At 43.5% G+C, this 20454-nt stretch overlaps 1 protein-coding gene across 2 annotated transcripts in view; it reads left to right on the forward strand.

Moving 5' to 3' along the window:
* The first annotated feature begins 6126 nt into the window (after positions 1–6126).
* TRIM33 (tripartite motif containing 33) overlaps positions 6127–20454 on the forward strand; it is a 74891-nt gene continuing 60563 nt past the window's right edge. For both annotated transcript variants that reach the window (XM_038379746.2, XM_043500309.1), the window contains exon 1: positions 6127–6874. In XM_038379746.2, the coding sequence (XP_038235674.2) occupies positions 6142–6874 (733 nt within the window). In that variant the 5' untranslated portion in view covers positions 6127–6141. The remainder of the gene's footprint in view (positions 6875–20454) is intronic.

Below are 20454 nucleotides of genomic sequence, written 5' to 3' on the forward strand. Positions count from 1 at the left end.
AGGAAAGAACACCAATAAGGTGGGTTATCTGGTTTAGATGAAGTCAGAGATCACATTGGGAAAAATTCTTGTTGAGATCCCGTGGAAGACAGTGTATGATGGGTCTGCCACAAGTACCTGCATCTTCCCTAACATTTGGGCTGATAGCCTTTTTAGTGGCAATCACTATCTCTATTAAAAGGTAGTTTAGCGAGCATGATGCCAAGGATTCAGAGGGAACCCATCAAGCTAGCTGAAACCACATTGAGATCTCAGGCAGGAGGGGGGTTCTAGGACTGGAAGATATACCTGAACTAGTCCTGCACCTGCTGTCAGTCTTGCGGAATCTTTTATGCTTTCAATTAGAATGTTGAAAATATCAGCAGAGCAGCTTCTTTCCACTGTGGTTAACCAGCCAGCATCCATGCTGTGACATACTGAGGGGATGGGTTTGGATGAAAAATGAGTTTTGGGAACTTGTCAGGAATCAGAGCTAGTGTTACTGGTTTTTTTTTAAAAAAAAAAAAAAAATACTTGTGGCACCTTAGAGACTAACAAATTTATTTGAGCATAAGCTTTCGTGAGCTACAGCTCGCTTCATCGGATGCATTCAGTGGAAAATACAGTGGGGAGATTTACACACACACACACACACAGAGAGAGAGAGAGAACATGAAACAATGGGTATTACCATATACACTGTAAGGAGAGTGATCACTTAAGATGAGCTATTACCAGCAGGTAGGGAGGGTGGGGGGAAGGAAGAAAACCTTTTGTGGTGATAATCAAGGTGGGCCATTTCAAGCAGTTGACAAGAACGTCTGAGGAACAGTGGAGGGGAATAACGTGGGGAAATAGTTTTGCTTTGTGTAATGACCTATGCACTCCCAGTCTCTATTCAAGCCTAAGTTAATTGTATCCAGTTGGTTACTGGTGTATGTTAGTTAATGCATGTTGTTCGGAACAAGCAGTCTAGCCCCATTACACTTTGTAGTTGCTTCTTCCAAACAATATCTGCGTGGTGATATGAAGACAGAACTGTATTTTGTCTAATTTTGTATGTAGTCTTATGGTTTGTTCTCTTTAATTTTCTGTCTTCTGTATGATTGTCATTTGTGTTGCTATTAATGTGCAGCAGAAAGATATGTAATGAAATGACTATATATTTTATTTAAAAGTGAACAGCAAAACAACCTGTCACCAAAACCTGTTCACAATATGAATATTTATGAAGCCTCAGACTGCTGGCAAGGAGGCCTTTATAACCACACCTACTTTTAAGAAGTTAATCTAAAACTTAATCATAGAATCATAGAATATCAGGGTTGGAAGGGACCCCAGAAGGTCATCTAGTCCAACCCCCTGCTCAAAGCAGGACCAAGTCCCAGTTAAATCATCCTAGCCAGGGCTTTGTCAAGCCTGACCTTAAAAACCTCTAAGGAAGGAGATTCTACCACCTCCCTAGGTAACGCATTCCAGTGTTTCACCACCCTCTTAGTGAAAAAGTTTTTCCTAATATCCAATCTAAACCTCCCCCATTGCAACTTGAGACCATTACTCCTCGTTCTGTCATCTGCTACCATTGAGAACAGTCTAGAGCCATCCTCTTTGAAACCCCCTTTCAGATAGTTGAAAGCAGCTATCAAATCCCCCCTCATTCTTCTCTTCTGCAGACTAAACAATCCCAGCTCCCTCAGCCTCTCCTCGTAAGTCATGTGCTCTAGACCCCTAATCATTTTTGTTGCCCTTCGCTGTACTCTTTCCAATTTATCCACATCCTTCTTGTAGTGTGGGGCCCAAAACTGGACACAGTACTCCAGATGAGGCCTCACCAGTGTCGAATAGAGGGGAACGATCACGTCCCTCGATCTGCTCGCTATGCCCCTACTTATACATCCCAAAATGCCATTGGCCTTCTTGGCAACAAGGGCACACTGCTGACTCATATCCAGCTTCTCGTCCACTGTCACCCCTAGGTCCTTTTCCGCAGAACTGCTGCCGAGCCATTCGGTCCCTAGTCTGTAGCGGTGCATTGGATTCTTCCATCCTAAGTGCAGGACCCTGCACTTATCCTTATTGAACCTCATTAGATTTCTTTTGGCCCAATCTTCCAATTTGTCTAGGTCCTTCTGTATCCTATCCCTCCCCTCCAGCGTATCTACCACTCCTCCCAGTTTAGTATCATCCGCAAATTTGCTGAGAGTGCAATCCACACCATCCTCCAGATCATTTATGAAGATATTGAACAAAACGGGCCCCAGGACCGACCCCTGGGGCACTCCACTTGACACCGGCTGCCAACTAGACATGGAGCCATTGATCACTACCCGTTGAGCCCGACAATCTAGCCAGCTTTCTACCCACTTTATAGTGCATTCATCCAGCCCATACTTCCTTAACTTGCTGACAAGAATGCTGTGGGAGACCGTGTCAAAAGCTTTGCTAAAGTCAAGAAACAATACATCCACTGCTTTCCCTTCATCCACAGAACCAGTAATCTCATCATAAAAGGCGATTAGATTAGTCAGGCATGACCTTCCCTTGGTGAATCCATGCTGACTGTTCCTGATCACTTTCCTCTCCTCTAAGTGCTTCAGGATTGATTCTTTGAGGACCTGCTCCATGATTTTTCCAGGGACTGAGGTGAGGCTGACCGGCCTGTAGTTCCCAGGATCCTCCTTCTTCCCTTTTTTAAAGATGGGCACTACATTAGCCTTTTTCCAGTCATCCGGGACTTCCCCCGTTCGCCACGAGTTTTCAAAGATAATGGCCAAGGGCTCTGCAATCACAGCCGCCAATTCCCTCAGCACTCTCGGATGCAATTCGTCCGGCCCCATGGACTTGTGCACGTCCAGCTTTTCTAAATAGTCCCTAACCACCTCTATCTCTACAGAGGGCTGGCTATCTCTTCCCCATTTTGTGATGCCCAGCACAGCAGTCTGGGAGCTGACCTTGTTAGTGAAAACAGAGGCAAAAAAAGCATTGAGTACATTAGCTTTTTCCACATCCTCTGTCACTAGCTTGCCTCCCTCATTCAGTAAGGGGCCCACACTTTCCTTGGCTTTCTTCTTGTTGCCAACATACCTGAAGAAACCCTTCTTGTTACTCTTGACATCTCTTGCTAGCTGCAGCTCCAGGTGCGATTTGGCCCTCCTGATATCTTTCCTACATGCCCGAGCAATATTTTTATACTCTTCCCTGGTCATATGTCCAACCTTCCACTTCTTGTAAGCTTCTTTTTTATGTTTAAGATCCGCTAAGATTTCACCATTAAGCCAAGCTGGTCGCCTGCCATATTTACTATTCTTTCGACTCATCGGGATGGTTTGTCCCTGTAACCTCAACAGGGATTCCTTGAAATACAGCCAGCTCTCCTGGACTCCCTTCCTTTTCATGTTAGTCCCCCAGGGGATCCTGGCCATCTGTTCCCTGAGGGAGTCAAAGTCTGCTTTCCTGAAGTCCAGGGTCCGTATCCTGCTGCTTACCTTTCTTCCCTGCGTCAGGATCCTGAACTCAACCAACTCATGGTCACTGCCTCCCAGATTCCCATCCACTTTTGCTTCCCCCACTAATTCTACCCACTAATCTGAACCAGTCAGCAGGGAAAACAAAAAGGCTGACAGCTGATGGAGAACGTGAAACACTTGGTGGGGCATGTTAAAACTGTGATACAAGCAGGAAGGAACTGAGTAGCAAATTACAGTTTTGGTCCTAAATTTAACAGTTTTGATTTTAAGTATTCTAGGCTAACTTAATTCTTATCACTTGAATTAGTGATGAGGTACCACAACCCACTATTTCAATGCTGTGCTCATCCAGTCAAGTATTTTTATAACTCAGATAGTAATCTTAAAAACAGGTCTGTTGCTTATTCTTAACCAATTAGTATTTATTAATTCACCACAGACAATAGGGGTTGTCAGTAACAGTAAACAGTATTTTAATCAAATGAGCACATAAGCTAAGTGTATAACAAAATACAGCTTGAGAAAGGAAAAAGACAATTACTGTGGGTTTTTTGACACAAAATTATTAACTATAAAACACAAATGAAAAATTATCTTGTAATATATGAACAAGTACTATATCTCACATGAGGTAATTTATAAGAAATAAGGAACTGGTCAAATTGATCCATGGTAATTCACACTATTTATCATTCTCTACAAAATGAGACCTTTTCGGTTTCAGCCCAATACAGGGAAGAGATGAATAGGTATGAGAAACTAGTTAAGAGGAATTGTTGTTTTTCTACTCCCTGCCAAATTTATCTGGGCTCATAAGATAGACAGACCAATACATACATAGCTTGGCCTGTAATTGGCCCCCGAACTTATTCAGTTGGTAACTGAAAGACCTAAATAGAATGACCTTACTTATAATTTTAAAAAAAAGTGAACAAAAGGCAACTTTTAAATTTTGCCACTCCTCTCAACTGCTGGTTCATGATGTAGGGGGTGTTGAGGGTCATGGTACTGCCTGTTCCTTTAGATTCAAGCTCTTCTTTTTGGTTACTGTACAGTATGGTGTTTGGCTTCAGCTTATTTTTCCAAAATCCTTTTTGGCGTTTACACAAGCACTATCTCCCACACATTGCTTTCAACCTCACATATAGAACCAAATCCTGTTCATAAAGGGGCAGCCTCAATTAACCAAAATGAAATGCTAAACATGGAGCCACGTTTTTTTTAACAGAACGTCCAACTTCACTTCTGAAACCAATGTTGCATATAAATTCATTCCAATAATTACTGTGGGATCTTTACATTAACTTTTATATATGTATTTTTTAAACATCCTATCTCAAGTGAGCAGGAGCATTTGGACCCTCAAAACCCCATCACCACCTGCTTCCAGTTCAGCTACAGTAGCAACTAGTAAGGATTAGTCATGGTGTTAGCAACTATCTGGGCCACTGTGGGAAGGGCAACATGAATTGCATGGCTAGAAGGTCACCCACCTATGTGTAAGATGACAGTGGGATGCTGGCCATTGGGTTTGGTTTCTTTTCTTGGTGCTGTAATGAGCGTGGTCCAGTTGTCACAGACAGTGAAACCAAATGTAACAGTGCCCGTTTGGATAATTCTTTGCAAGGACAAACCAGGTGTAACAGCATCAGCCTCGAGCCGATGGCCCTGACCACCGGGCAGAGTGGCTGCAGCAGAGTCAACCTTGCTGTGGTTCGTCCCTCGGGGGCGACACTGAGTCACTCGCTCTTGTTGCAGCTTACGGATACCCCTGAGCTGCCCGTCCCGCCTGGTGGCGAAGGGGCTGGGCCTGGTGTGGCCAGGTGGGAGGGGGCAGCCAGGGCCTGAGTGGATAGCCACCCCGTGGACAGGCCTGAGCGATAGCCGCTCCGTGGACAGGCCCGAGCGGATAGCCGCCCCGTGGACAGGCCCGAGCGATAGCCGCCCCGTGGAGAGGCCCGAGCGATAGCCGCTCCGTGGAGAGGCCCGAGCGGATAGCCGCTCCGTGGACAGGCCCGAGCGATAGCCGCCCCGTGGAGAGGCCCGAGCGATAGCCGCCCCGTGGACAGGCCCGAGCGGATAGCCGCCCCGTGGACAGGCCCGAGCGATAGCCGCCCCGTGGAGAGGCCCGAGCGGATAGCCGCCCCGTGGACAGGCCCGAGCGATAGCCGCCCCGTGGAGAGGCCCGAGCGGATAGCCGCCCCGTGGACAGGCCCGAGCGATAGCCGCCCCGTGGACAGGCCCGAGCGGATAGCCGCCCCGTGGACAGGCCCGAGGGAAGAGCCTCTCCCCCTCCACCCCCATGGACAGGCCCAGCTCACGGCAGGCTGGGTGGGCCCCTGGCCTGGGCACTACCTGCCGTCTGGTGGCTGGACCTGGCTCTGGCATTGTTGAAGGGGGGAGACAGGCCCGCCCCGGTGCCACTGCCCATCACACTCTCCGCAAAGGCTGTTGGCTGCCGTGGCCAGGCAGCCTACTTCCACCCCGGGAAGCTGATTGGCTGCAGCCCCTAAGAGAGTCCATGGCTCAGCCAGTCGGGCGTCGAGCTGAAGAGGGGAGCCTGGCGAAGAGGAAAGGAAGCCCCGCCCCTCATTGCCCCGCCCCTTTCCGCGCCCGCTCTCCGCCGCAGCTGATGCTGAGCCGTAGAGCGAAGCAGCTTCACGGCGCCTCCTTGCTCCAGCCCTGGAGGAACGCTATGCGCACGCGCCGCTGCTCCGCAGGGCCAAGGCGTACGCGCTCCCTCCGAAGTCGCGTGCACGCTCGGTACGCTGTGCGCGTTCCCTTGAAGCGGCGTGTCGGCCGCGCGCTCCACGCTGCCCGCGCTCTGCCGCCGCAGCGTGTCGGGTGCGCGCCTCGCTCGGCCACGTGCCCAGCCTCTCCCTTGCGCCGCCTGCCGCGTACCTACCGGGCACGAGCACGCAGCGTGTGCGGGAGCCCGGTGACGCGGGGCGTGCGGGCGCAGGCGCGGAGCTGTGCGTGCGCGGAGCGGGGAGTCGGGTTCAAAGGAGGAAACATGGCGGAAAACAAAGGAGGCGGCGGGGAGGGGGCCGCGGAGCCAGGCCCGGACGGTGGCGGCCAGGAGCCCGCGGCCGCGTCCCCCTCCGGCTCCGCCCCGCCCGAGGAGCGCGAGAGCCCCGGGGCGGCGGCCGAGAAGGGCCCGGCGGAGGCGGAGGCGGAGGCCGCGGCCGCGACAGGCCCCGGCCCCGGCCCCGGCCCCAGCCCAGTGCCCCCCCTGCCGGCGGCCGCGCCGGGCCCGCTGTCGCTGCTGGACACCTGCGCCGTGTGCGCGCAGAGCCTGCAGAGCCGGCGGGAGGCCGAGCCCAAGCTGCTGCCCTGCCTGCACTCCTTCTGCCGCCGCTGCCTGCCCGAGCCCGAGCGCCAGCTCAGCGTGCCCGTGCCGGGCGGCGCCAACGGCGACGTCCAGCAAGGTGAGGCCGGGCGGCGGGGGCCGGCCGCCCGCGGGACGGGGGGCGGCTCGGCGGCCGCCGGTGGGACAGGGCCCGCCCCGGCCTCGCCCGGCGCTCCTGGGGCCGGGGCCGTGAGGGGCCCTGCTCCCCGCCCCCGCCCCCGCCCACAGCAGGCGGCACAGCTCGGGGTTGGGCGCTAGACGCGCTGTTCGCGCCTTGCCGGAGGGACCGAGCCCCGGATCCCCCGGGCTGGGGTGGGCCCGGTGTCTGAGCGGCCGGGAGCGCCGAGCGAGCCCGGGAGATCGCCCCTCCGCAGCGTGTTTACCGGGCTCAGCGCCCCGGCTTGGGGCGGCGCTGGCCTGGCCGGCAGCTTGTCCCCGCTCAGCTTCCTGGGCGTCCGAATTGTTCCGCGCTCTCTGGAAACCGGACCGTCCGTGCCCGGTGTGCGGAGCGATTCCCACCGGACACCCGCCGCCGCCGCTCTGCTGCTGCTGCTGCTGCTGCTGCGCCGCACGCTTGGGGGCCGAGGCGGTAAGGCTGAGCCTCTCTGAGCAGAGGGAGAATCCCGAGTCTGGCATGTGAGCCTTTGGGGGCTTATTAGCTACAGCTCTGTTGGGAACTACCCACTCGTAGCCTCGAAAAATAGATTTCAGAGGAGCAGCCGTGTTAGTCTGTATCCGCCGAAAGAAAAGGAGGACTTGTGGCTCCTGAGAGACTAACGCATTTATTTGAGCATAAGCTTTCCTGAGCTACAGCTTAATAGACTTGTTTAAGAAACCTAGAGAGCTTCATGGAGCCTCCCCGCCTCCCCCCAGTTTTGTCTTAATTTAGTTCAGTTTGGAACAGCCTTTGTTTGCAAGTGGTGGTGTAGGATAAGAATTAAAATCTGTGCGCCCTTATGCCGTTGATAGGATGTATTTTGTTTATTCCATCATTTTAATAATAGGCTGCAATGCGCAATAGTGACTTTGTGGTAATTTTATGTTTGATTTAAAAGGTGGTTTGGGAAGAATTAAGTATGTATTTGGGCTATCTTTAGTTTGCCAACCTGTTCGTTCACATCCATGCTAAAATTGCATCCTTGTGTTGTCATCCATTTTGGCACAGTTAGATGGAATGAGGATGGCAAAATTCATGTAATATGTATGGTGATGGTTTTCTTATGTCTACCTCTTTTTTGGATGACCTATGTGATAGTTCATATGACACTCATACTGTATGTTCCTGGAAGATGACAATCTTGGCCTTGTAGTTAAACAGACACTGAAAACTTTCTTGGCTAGTCCTCTCAAATAAATAATTTTGTCTCTGGTAGTTATAATGTGAATGCCAACAACAATTTGGAGAACTTAACTTCATTTGAATCCTGCTTACTACTTGGTTTCTTTCTAGAAGAATCTGCATGTGCATGTTAGAGATGCTGTGTCCATGGGTATAATATTTTCATGTTCAATTGGGATACATAGTGGGATTTATTTCTAAACTTGATTAAAACTGAAAGTTAGCATATGTTTTGAAACTTTCAGGTTTTTAGATATTTAAATTACCATTTTAAAAGAAGTTTTTACAAATAGTTTTGGTTTGGTTATAAAGGAACACTCTTGGGAACATTTTCATGAAAGGGCCCCTTTTCCAGTTTTACAACCGTTTAAAAAATTTGCTCATTTAAATGAAATCTAATGTACCTAAATGCAACTTTTTGTAAAACGCTATTTATTTTCATCAGTATTCAACAATAAGAAATGATGTAGGGCTGTCAAGCGATTACAAAAATTAAGTGCGATTAACTCAGCTGTTAAACAGTAATAGAATACCATTTAAATATTTGAGTGTTTTTCGACATTTTAAAATGTATTGATTTCAATTACAAAACAAAATACAAAGTGCTCACTTTATATTTATTTTTGATTACAAATATTTGCACTGTAAAAAACAAAAGAAATAGTATTTTTCATTTCACCTAATACAAGTACTGAAGTGCAATCCCTTGATCATGAAAGTTGAATTTACAAATACAGAATTATGTACAAAAAAAAACAGCATTCAAAAATAAAACAATGTAAAACTTTAGAGCCTACAAGTCCACTAAGTCCTAATTCAGCCAATGCCTCAGACAAACAAGTTTGGTTACAGGTTTCAGAGTAGCAGCCGTGTTAGTCTGTATTCGCAAAAAGAAAAGGAGTACTTGTGGCACCTTAGAGACTAACAAATTTATTAGAGCATAAGCTTTCGTGAGCTACAGCTCACTAAAAGTTTGGTTACAATTTACAGGAGATAATGCTGCCTGCTTCTTGTTTACAATGTCACCTGAAAGTGAGAACAGGCTTTTGCATGGCACCATTGTAGCTGGCGTCACAAGATATTTACATGCCAAATGTGCTAAAGATTCAAATGTCCCTCCATGCTTCAACCACCATTCCAGAGGACATGTGTCCTTCCAGATGACAGGTTCTGCTTAATAACAATTCAGATCAGAGTGGCCTGAAGCATGTTCATATTCATCATCTGCGTAAGATGCCACCAGAAAAAGTTGATTTTCTTTTTTGGTGGTTCAGGTTCTGTAGTTTCCACATTGGAGTGTTGCTTTTTTAAGACTTCGGAAAGCATGCTCCACACCTCATCCCTTTCAGATTTTGGATGGCACTTCAGATGCTTAAACCTTGGGTCGAGTGCTGTAGCTATTTTTAGAAATCTCACATTGGTACCACCTTTGCGTTTTTGTCAAATCTGTTGTGAAAGTGTTCTTAAAACGAACGTGCTGGATCATCATCTGAGACTGCTATAACATGAAATATATGCAAAAAGAAAAGGAGTACTTGTGGCACCTGAATGCATCTGATGAAGTGAGCTGTAGCTCACGAAAGCTGATGCTCAAATAAATTTGTTAGTCTCTAAGGTGCCACAAGTACTCCTTTTCTTTTTGCGAATACAGACTAACACGGCTGCTACTCTGAAATATATGGCAGAAGGTTGGTGAAACCTGCAGTTCTCCCCCAAGGAGTTCAGTCACAAATTTAATTAACACATTTTTTAAATGAACATCATCAGCATCGAAACATGTCCTCTGGAATGGTAGTCGAAGCACGAAGGTGGCATACCAATCTTCAGCGTATCTGGCACGTAAATACCTTGCAACGCCAGCTACAAAAGTGCCATGCCAATGCCTGTTCTCGCTTTCAGGTGACGTAAATAAAAGAAAAGGAGTACTTGTGGCAACTTAGAGACTAACTAATTTATCCGAACATAAGCTTTCATGAGCTACAGCTGACTTCATTGGATGTAATGCATCCGATGAAGTGAGCTGTAGCTCACGAAAGCTTATGCTCAAATAAATTTTAGTCTCTAAGGTGCCACAAGTACTTCTTTTCTTTTTGCTAATAAGGCTAACACGGCTGCTACTCTGAAACCTGTCATTGTAAATAAGAATCAGGTAGCAGTATCTTTCGTAAATGTAAATAAACTTGTTTGTCTTAGTGATTGACTGAAAAAGAAGTAGGACTGAGTGGATTTGTAGGCTCTAAAGTTTTACATTGTTTTGTTTTTGAGTGCAGTTACTTAACAAAAAAAATCAACATTTGTAAGTTACACTTTCACAATAGAGATTTCACTACAATACTTGTATGAGGTGAATTGAAAAATACTATTTTGTTTATCCTTTTACAGTGCAAATATCTGTAATTAAAATATGAAGTGGACACTGTACACTTCGTATTCTGTTTCAGAGTAGCAGCCGTGTTAGTCTGTAGCCACAAAAAGAAAAGGAGGACTTGTGGCGCCTTAGAGACTAACAAATTTATTTGAGCATAAGCTTTCGTGAACTACAGCTCACTTCGTCGGATGTGTAATAGAGATCAATATATTTGAAATGTAGAAAAACATTCAAAAATATTGAAGAATAAGTTTTAATTGGTATTCTGTTTAACAGTGTGTTTAATCACGATTAACTTCTTTAATCGCGATTTTTATTTTTGAGTTAATCGCATGAGTTAACTGCGATTAATTGACAGCCCTAAAACTGTCATTCTTTTCATCACTGAAACTTTTCAGACATTTGTATTTGCAACTCAAGCTGCTTCTTTTTAATAAAACTTGGTTTAGCCTTAGTCTTCAATCAGAATGAGTGCTTTTGGCATGTTTGAAGAATTTTAGGTTAGAAACATCATTAGATATTTGTATATGGTCTGCACATGGTATGTAATACACACTGAGACGCAGAGCTCCAGCTATGTACTTATGATCTAAACAGTAGTGGTTCTCAATCAGGGTTATGTGTACCCGTGGAGGTACACAAAGCGGGTATATCAGCTCATCTAGATACTTGTCTAGTTTTACAACAGGCTACATTAAAAGCACTACCGAAGTCAGTACAAACTAAAATTTTATACAGACAATGATTTGTTTATACTGCTCTATATGCTATACACTGAAATGTAAGTAAACTATTTATATTCCAATTGGTTTATTTTATAATTGTATGGTAAAAATGAGAAAACAAGGAAGTTTTTAGTAATGTGCTGTTACACTTTTGTATTTTTATCTGATTTTGTAGCCAAGTAGTTTTTATTTGAGGTGAAACTTGAGGGGTACGCAAGACAAATCAGACTCCTGAAAGGGGTACAATAGTCTGGAAAGGATCAGAGGCTCTCGACTACACTATAAACCAATTAATACAGTAGTTCACCCTTTGTTTGCCAGCTGGTCCACCTTAACCTTGCCTATTCTTGACACTGCCTATACATCTGTCCCATATGGTTATGTGAATGCACTAATTTAGCCCTCATTCATTCTGTGCTTTGTGCTCTTGCACTTGAATTTGATATCTTTGGGGGATACTGGAAAAGAGTAGAGAACACATCAGATGTTCTAGCAAATGGTATCAGAAGACCCATCTTAAAATGAAGGTTCATTAAATCTTATTTGAAGGATTCTGACACATCTGTTGGCGTTTTGCTGAGGCCAGATTCTAAATCTTACATGCTGTATAGGATGTACTGTAGTAAAGGATGTAGAAGATTATCAAGCTAAATTTTGCATGCTTTATCTAATAATGGTATGTTCAGATAAACAAGTGTCCCAAGTATAGAGAATTAGTAAAGAGTAACTTCTGCAGAACATAAATAATTTAAGGATGGAAAACAAATTCCGGTAACATTCTCTCAAGGGTGGCTCTACCAATTTTGCTGCCCCAAGCAGTCGCCACGGAATTGCCGCTGCTGCAACAGCGGTGGAGCTGCTGCCGAATTGCTGCTGCGCCTGGAAGAAGCTGCCGCCCAAAAGCTGCTGTGGCGGAGCTGCCACTGAATTGCCGCCACGGGACACAGAGTGCTGCCCCATTCTGAATGCTGCCCCAAGCACCTGCTTGGAAAGCTGGTGCCTGGAGCTGGCCCTGCATTCTCTTAAAGAAAACTAGGCCGTATTCTGTGCTGATGTAAAAGACACCTTACCTATTTGATGGGGCAACTTAGACACCTAACTAATGTGTAAATTGAGATGTGCAAACATCCAGTACTGTGGTTCATCTGACTAAGAGTATTTAAATTGATGCCCATGGATGGCTCTGAAAAATGCATCAACTGCATGGGCAAGGAAGTATTATAGCCCTGTTGGAAGTGTGCAGCACTAGATGGTCAAACTTCCACCAGCCCAGCAGGTTCCCTAGGAATTGAGTAAAGCCAGAAAGCTATAGATATTTGAACAATACTGGTGTTCAGTGGACACGCATTCCTACAATCTACAGATGGAACTAGCTAGATGGCAAGAAAATCATGGCATTTGTGGGAATGGAACATTCTTGCACCATGGGAAGCTACAGCATTGCTGAGCAGTGTGTGTGTGGTGCAATCATGGGCAATGTAAACTACAATGTTTAAATTTTCCTGCTTTCATTACTGCCACCTTTGCAGAAGCTCCTTTTCTTTCATATATAATTCTGCAATCCCTATGGTCTGTTAGTGTGCCATGATCAGCTACTTTCCCTGTCAGTCTTGAGTTAGCCATGCCCACTGATACACCTGAAGCATCCTGTGCAACTGCAGGATACCACTTTCAGATTACATGCTCCATTGTTTTTATTTTACATGTATCTTTATCTTAATTTACATCACGCTTAGATTATGTTTACAAGATTTTGCACACCTAAGATAAAAGATTCTTAAGGGCTAGTGAAAACTATTGGTTATATATTTTTTTCCTTGGGAAGAGTGGGGTAGAGTGACACTTTTTCTTTTCTTGTAAATTTGTCCTGTTACCGTTGCTAACTCGTTAATCTCATTTTTTCACTCCTTAGATTCCTTAAAGGGTCTGGAGTTTTAATCATTAAGTAGGATATAGGCCCCTAATTTCACAAATTGGCCACGGGGCATGAGGGAGAATGGGCTGGTTTTACTCTACCCTGGAGTATAAACAAATAGTGTAAAAGAGCCATTTTCATGTATTTCTGAAAATGACTGATATGGGAGAGTTCCATTTTATTATCTAGATGGTAAAACAATGACCCAAACATCCTTTCTGCTGTATTAAAGAAAGGAGTGCTTTGAAGCATGCTTACCTTTGTCCTTCAAGTGATGCCTAATGCTCAGTGAAATACTTTTGGGGGTTTAATATATTTCACAATTGATAGTAAGTTGAAGATATTTAAATGATGGTTGAGTTTCTGTAGTTGTTTTTACTGTCCAGATGGAGGCAGTTTCCTGCAAGGCTGGGTTACTGGTCATCTGCACAACTACTTGTTTACATTTTGACAATGAAATTTTAAATGTGGAAAAATAGAAACTTTTTTCAAATGAAAGCTTAAAATGTCAGGAAAGGAGATATCTCTAACACTTTAGGATCCACTTTTTTTTTCTTGCACCCATGATTTTCTTCTCTCCCTGAAGATAGGTTGTTCTGAGAGTTTCACAATACTTCAGTGAGGTATTTGCAATCTGTTAAGGAAATTATCCCACTATGGAGACTGTGCAGTTCTCCTAGCCCCTTATTAACACCACAAAGGGTCAGGACTTCATTAGGCTACTGAAATCTTAGCCAGTGAGCCCACAAGGAGAAGTTTTCTGAAAACTTTAGGAAAACGTAGACATAGGGTTAAATGGAAGTGTGCATGTAATCAGATGCATTAATACTTCTTGTGGTTTCAGAGTAGCAGCCGTGTTAGTGGTGAATGCTGTAATGTGCAACATAGCTAAATTATAATTGCTCTAAGAACAGTTACTTTTAACTTCTCTTGTGTACACAGTTCGATTCATAACATTTCATAGACTTTTGCATTTAGGGCATTTATATGACTGATGGACATCTAAAAAATGTATTCAGTATCCTTTTGTTTAAAAAGAAGACAAAAACTGACTGCACATGTCACGCTATCATAGTTATGTGATGTGACACTCAAATACAATGAACTGTTCTGTCAGCTTATATCTAAGCATCATGCATTCAATAAAGTAAGATGCAAAGTAAAAACTTCTGTTAAATAACAGACTATTGAAACTGCAGAAATGGTTATAAATTAGTTTACTCTGTTTATTTGCATTTCATTTAGCTCTGACACTGACTCAAAGTATGCCTGGGTGGACAGACAAGCTAGCTCTGCCTGAGCTAGAGCACTAAAAAAAATAAGTGTGGACTGGTGGTGCAGGCAAGCCACCTGAGTGCAAGCCTGCCTGAACCCCTAGGATCATACTTGGGTGGCTAGTCCATACCAGTGCCCTTGCCTCAACATGCGCACTGCTATTTTTAGGGTGCTAACTTGAGCAGAGCTAGCATGTATTTGTCTCCTTGGGCTGAGAGGTAGGTTCCCAGCTGCAGTGTAGACATACCTCACTTTCTTTCCTGTGCATAATTAGGAAGGTGGTGCGTGCAATGTTGGCTAAACTTCAGTGGAGGTTTAATTCTAAAAAAGTGTTCAATGAAATCCCTTCTTTTAGGTTTTGTATGATTTCTTATACTAGTGAAATACAAATTTCTGAGCTCTTTCAATTTAATACATTTTCATACATGAATCTGATTACTTGTAACCTGTGTTGCAAATAATGTCTAAGATTACTGTGAATTACAGGTTCCCATACTTTTTAATACGTAAGTGTCTTGTGAGCCCCAGTCTTTGCATTGATTGTTGTGTGGACAACAGCTTCTCCTGTTCATGATCACATAGCATCCTTGTGGCAACTGTTTACATAAATAAGTGATATGAGAGAGAATTTCATGTTTCTAAGTGTCTTTTAATGAATTTGGTAACTGGAAATTAGGGGGAGCAGCCAACACTACATGACCAGTCAGCCAGCTATCTATTGATGTCACTTTGGGAACTTCTGATATAACTGAGGATTTTTTTTTTCTCTGTTTACTTTATACGTTTGACAGCACTGTGCACCTAGTCAGTTTTGCTATTTTCCATTCGGGTCCCAGCCCCAACTGGACTTTCTAAGATCTAGTGCGATATCACTTTTTCGCTTTTTTAGCAGGTCTTTCAAACAGTTACAAAGGAAGATAAACCTTTTTTTAAAAGATCAATTGTAATACCATGAAGAAAAGGAGTACTTGTGGCACCTTAGAGACTAACAAATTTATTAGAGCATAAGCTTTCGTGAGCTACAGCTCACTTCATCGGATTGCCAGAGACGCTTAAATGTAGAATTTGAAATTACATTAAATTTTGTTTAGATGTCAAGCTGATGGTGGGGCATTCTAGTGACCTGTGTGGGTTTATTTGAATGTCTAATCAATTCAATTAGCCATGCATCAAAATACCAGTGTTATCCAGATACGTGCATTGGATGAGTCTTGAAGCTGGTGAGGGAAATGATGACATTATACATGTGCAAAACTACTTACTCATTTTGGCTATCTCAACCAATATATCAAACTTGGCAAAACACTTGGCATACACATAGCCCTCTGAAGAACAAGTTTCAACTTTAAAATGGAAGTTTGTTATTAGAGAACACGAGTGTTTGAAAATATTTCCTGAAGTGAGTGACACTATTTTTATCATGCTTATAAAAAAGTAAACAACTGAAGGGATTTTCTTTAAATATTGTGAGGAAAAAATCATCTTTGGGTTGAGAACAAGCATGGGACACTTCAAAAGGTAAATTTTATTATAAAAACTGATTAAAAATAGAAGCTTAAAAGGGGGGCTTTTGGATACACAGCTATAGCTCTTTAGGCCAGTGTTAATTAATGTGGCATCTCCTATGTATCAGTGAAGAATTCTAGTAACTTCTCTAAAATCAAGGTTCTTGGGTATTTGCTATATTAAGTCAGTCAGTCCTGAGAATAGGTCTCTTCCAAAATGTGTGATCTCATTTGTTTTCCTTTTTTTCGTTTTCACATTCTTGGGTTTTGGTTTTTCATAAAGTGCTACAATGAAGAAACCTACAAAGAAATGTTATTCATTTTAACTTTTTGCTTGTATGTGTGTGTAACTTACAAAGAATAGGTTACATAAATAAGCCACGTTATTCAATAAAATAAGAAATTTGCTTACTACATATAAGTAAAATGCATCTCTATGCAGTGGAGTCCAGGCTTGAATTCTGGATAAGCCTTATAAAAGGTACAAAGCTATCTCTTCTGACTGGCCATACCATCTCTGGCTATGATCTCATCTGAATCGGTGCCTAAGCATGATGCTGAAGGGTATGTGTTCTGCTGGAGAACCATAAACTTTCTGTCAAGATGTCAAACAAGGCCCTGGCCACATGTGACTGTGAAAGATATTGTTTCTTTTTGTAAAGAGAAGGAAATGTTAACTCTGTTGTCCTGCCTCAATTTACCTTCTATTTAGATGTAATAGGTGTAATAATACTGGGATGTTGAGACTTTGTTTCCCCAAATGCATACTCTCACTTTACCTTTCTTTGCTTTCTAAGAGGTCAGATTAGCTTCCTTTGAGTGCTCCAGCTGGTGGTATTCAGGAATGTAAATCAGTGTCAGTTCTTCTTAGATTAAATACATTTCTTGTCAGTTTACAGAAAAACACACCTGATACATATGTCTGAAGTTTTAAGTGGCGCTGCATGTAAATTATAGAGTGTAGGTATATGTTCTATGGTCCAAGGAATATTTCAATTCCCTAGCAGTTCCATGTGTTTTCTCTATGTTGCAACAAAGTGTTGCTCTGCAAGGCTGGATTTTTCCTTCCCAACACTTCTCCCCCTGCTCCCCAAAACCACCAAGGGCTGTCTACACTGGCAGTTTACAGTGCTGCAACTTTCTTGCGGTGGAGTGTGAAAAAACACCTCATGAGCGCAGCAAGTTTCAGCACTGTAAAGCGCCAGTGTAGACAGTGCACCAGCTCCGGGAGCTATGCCCCTCGTGGAGGTAGTGTTTTAGCATTGGCAGTGTAGACAAGTGCTAAATAAGTAAATTCCACTGTGGGTGTTGCATACAATAATGTTAAACTAAAAGACCATGTTAAACTTCCTCTCTGGGATCATGGGTTAGAAATAAATGTCAATAAAGTGATGCTCTTTGACTTATTGCTGCTGTGGTAAAGGGAGGATCTCGAACTCTGGTTTTCCCAGCTGTCAGTTAAATGTTTTTTGATGGAGATGTGGCATCAGGTCTTAGACTCTTTCCTATGAGAGAGAAAAATTAGTTCCTTTAATCCTCTGAGTTAGAGGAACAACGTGAGTTGCTCCTCCCCTTTAGGGGACAACTGACTTTGAATTCTGTTATGACCCTAATTGTGTTGAGGGAAAACCGGGAAGAAATTCCACTATAGGTTACTAGTTCATGTAATCATCACTAAATGGCACTATGCATCTGTCTTTGAGTTTGATCCAGTTATGCAAAAAATTATTCAGAAAATGTATTCAGTAGGAAAGTGGAGTTCTCACCTGTTCAGTTGACTGTCAGACTGACCCATGGGTCTGACTTTCAGAACTCTTTCAAAGCCATGTCCATCTCTTGTGGCACTGAACATTCTGTGCAAGGCTGCTTAAAGCTTGGACTGGCTAATATTTACGAAGCTTCTGTAGTGGACTCTTCCAGGTGACTGAGAGACACCAGAAAATTTTCTTGATTCTCCTCATCTATTATATTTATGCTTGTTAAGTTTCTGGTGATTAGATTTGAATACTAAAACATAGTGTAATTTTTATGTAGTGAAAGAGAATAATGTGTGTGTAGTTAATTAGTTACTAGGGAACAGCAGAGGTAGTTGAAAATACTCTTCCTTGAATGCTCTAGCTAACGTTAGGCAATGGCTATAGTACTCTAGTTGGAGCTGGTAAAAATGTGGTATACTTTACCCTGCTACTTTTTAGAACAACAAAAGAAAAATGATAAAGGCCATTATTACTGGAAATATGCCATTATATATTTACCTATATGGTTCCTTTGTCATACTTTGGTTTCAGATTCATAATATACTGCTTTATGCATGTTCATGTCTAAAGTGAATATAACTGCAATCTGCTATTTCATGCTACTTCATCCTGTTTCAGGAATGGGGAAATTTGAAACATAAAGAGGATCTGACAGCATTTCTATGTGATTGCAACTAATTAGCCGGTACCCGTTGTATTTAGTATTGACATCAAACTTAATCCTGAATTCTGTAATTTAAGACCTTCCATCAGGGGCTGTGAACATGATGGGATACCTGCTATACACAGTGAGATATAAAAGTCTTGTATTGGGGAACATGCTAGTGAAGTTCATGGGAAGTGCTGCCTCTGCTGCTGTTGGTGAGCGTGAGGCGTGTGGGGGTTTTAAAGAAGGATGGTTCAGTGCCTAGGTCATTAGCTTAGGACTTGGAACCTAGGCTGGGTTTAAGTTACTGCTCCACCAGCTTTCCTCTGTGACCTTGGCAAGTCGATCACTCTGTGCCCCAGTTGCCCATCTGTAAAATGGGGATAATAGCCCTGCCCGGCCTCTTGGGTGTTGAGGATAAATACATGAAAGGTGGTGAGGCAATCAGATACTGCAGTAAAGAGCTACCATACAAACACCGAATACATTTATAGCAGGGTGCTGTCTTTGGACCCTTTTTAGGTGCTCCATCTTTTACACCAAATTCTGGCTCATAGGGTCTGAAATCTGAAGTTCCAACCTCCCTCCTTCCTTACCCACGTTCTTGTCTTTTCAGCAGCTAGAGCTTTATCTGCTCTCCCATCTTCAGAGCCTCTTGGCTGCTGACAGAGGGAAGGGAGGAGGTCTCTGCTGTACCTCTTCCTTAGCAGACATTGGAGCTGCTTTCCCAAGTAGTAGTAGCAGCAGCGTGTGAAACTGATATCCTCCTCGACATTTTCTCTGGCATTTTGAGAGAGAAGCCCTATGGTTGATCAGAATAAACTTCATTGAAGCAGGCTGTGCACATGCCACATACACTGGGTACTGTCATTATCTAGTGCTTGTATAAGTCAGGTTAGTAACATTTTACATAAGAAAAAAAGAGGCAAAGAGTCTTGCCCAGTGCCTCAAGGAAGTTTGTGTCAATGCAAGGAGTAAAGGGGTTTCTAATTCTTGGTATAGTACTCAAGCCATCAGATTGTTTCTCCTCTTCCATATGCTTTTCATTGGCACTGGTGTAATAGGAGCAGCTGAAATTATTTCTGTAATGACTCTTTATATTGGACAAAACCTGTTGGATAGAGAAATTTTGTAAAATGCTTTTTTCCTTTCGTCTAGATTTGTAAGTACTCTTTGGCAGAAGTCTTCTGTTACAAAGATGCACTGATGTACTGATAATGCAGTCTGTTTGCTGTTGGATCAGATATCACTCTGGCTTGCTGAATCACAATAAAAATAATGAAATACAAAGTTTTGTGCTTCTGTTTTAAGTAGCAGCAGCCTTAAAGGGGAACTGTCACAAAAAGTGTTTTTTCCAGTTAAAATTCCAGTGTTTCTGTGATTCTTTATGCTGTTAAAAGAAAAGGAGTACTTGTGGCACCTTAGAGACTAACAAATTTATTAGAGCATAAGCTTTCGGGAGCTACAGCTCACTTCATCGGATGCATTTGGTAGGGGAAAAAAAAGTTTTTTCCACCAAATGCATCTGATGAAGTGAGCTGTAGCTCACGAAAGCTTATGCTCAAATAAATTTGTTAGTCTCTAAGGTGCCACAAGTACTCCTTTTCTTTTTGCGAATACCGACTAACACGGCTGCTACTCTGAAACCTGTCTTATGCTGTTAAACATTTGGTGGAGCTAAAAATTGAAGTCTCATCTAAAAGTAATTAAAAGTAATTAAACTTTTAACAGGTACTATTCGTGTGACTCGGATCTCGGTGGTGCCAACTGGCAGAGGGCATAGAAGGGGAGTAGGGATCCCGTGCGTTAGATGTATGCTTAATAGATCACCAAAAGGTGATGAGGTCTTACTGAAAGCCAGTAGCCCACTTGTCGTAGTCGTCATTGCAAAATGTATGTATAGATAATATTTAAGTTACGTATCTATATTGAAAATTATGTTCTTAAGGTCTTAGAATTAAGGCAGGTCACCCAGAGGTGACATACTTCAGACATGTTTCAGAGTAGCAGCCATGTTAGTCTGTATTCGCAAAAAAGAAAAGGAGTACTTGTGGCACCTTAGAGACTAAGGTAAGTAACAAATAAATTTGTTAGTGTCTAAGGTGCCACAAGTACTCCTTTTCTTTTAT

This window comes from Dermochelys coriacea, chromosome 21 (genome assembly GCF_009764565.3).
Source record: "Dermochelys coriacea isolate rDerCor1 chromosome 21, rDerCor1.pri.v4, whole genome shotgun sequence".
Classification (NCBI taxonomy): Eukaryota; Metazoa; Chordata; order Testudines; family Dermochelyidae; genus Dermochelys; species Dermochelys coriacea.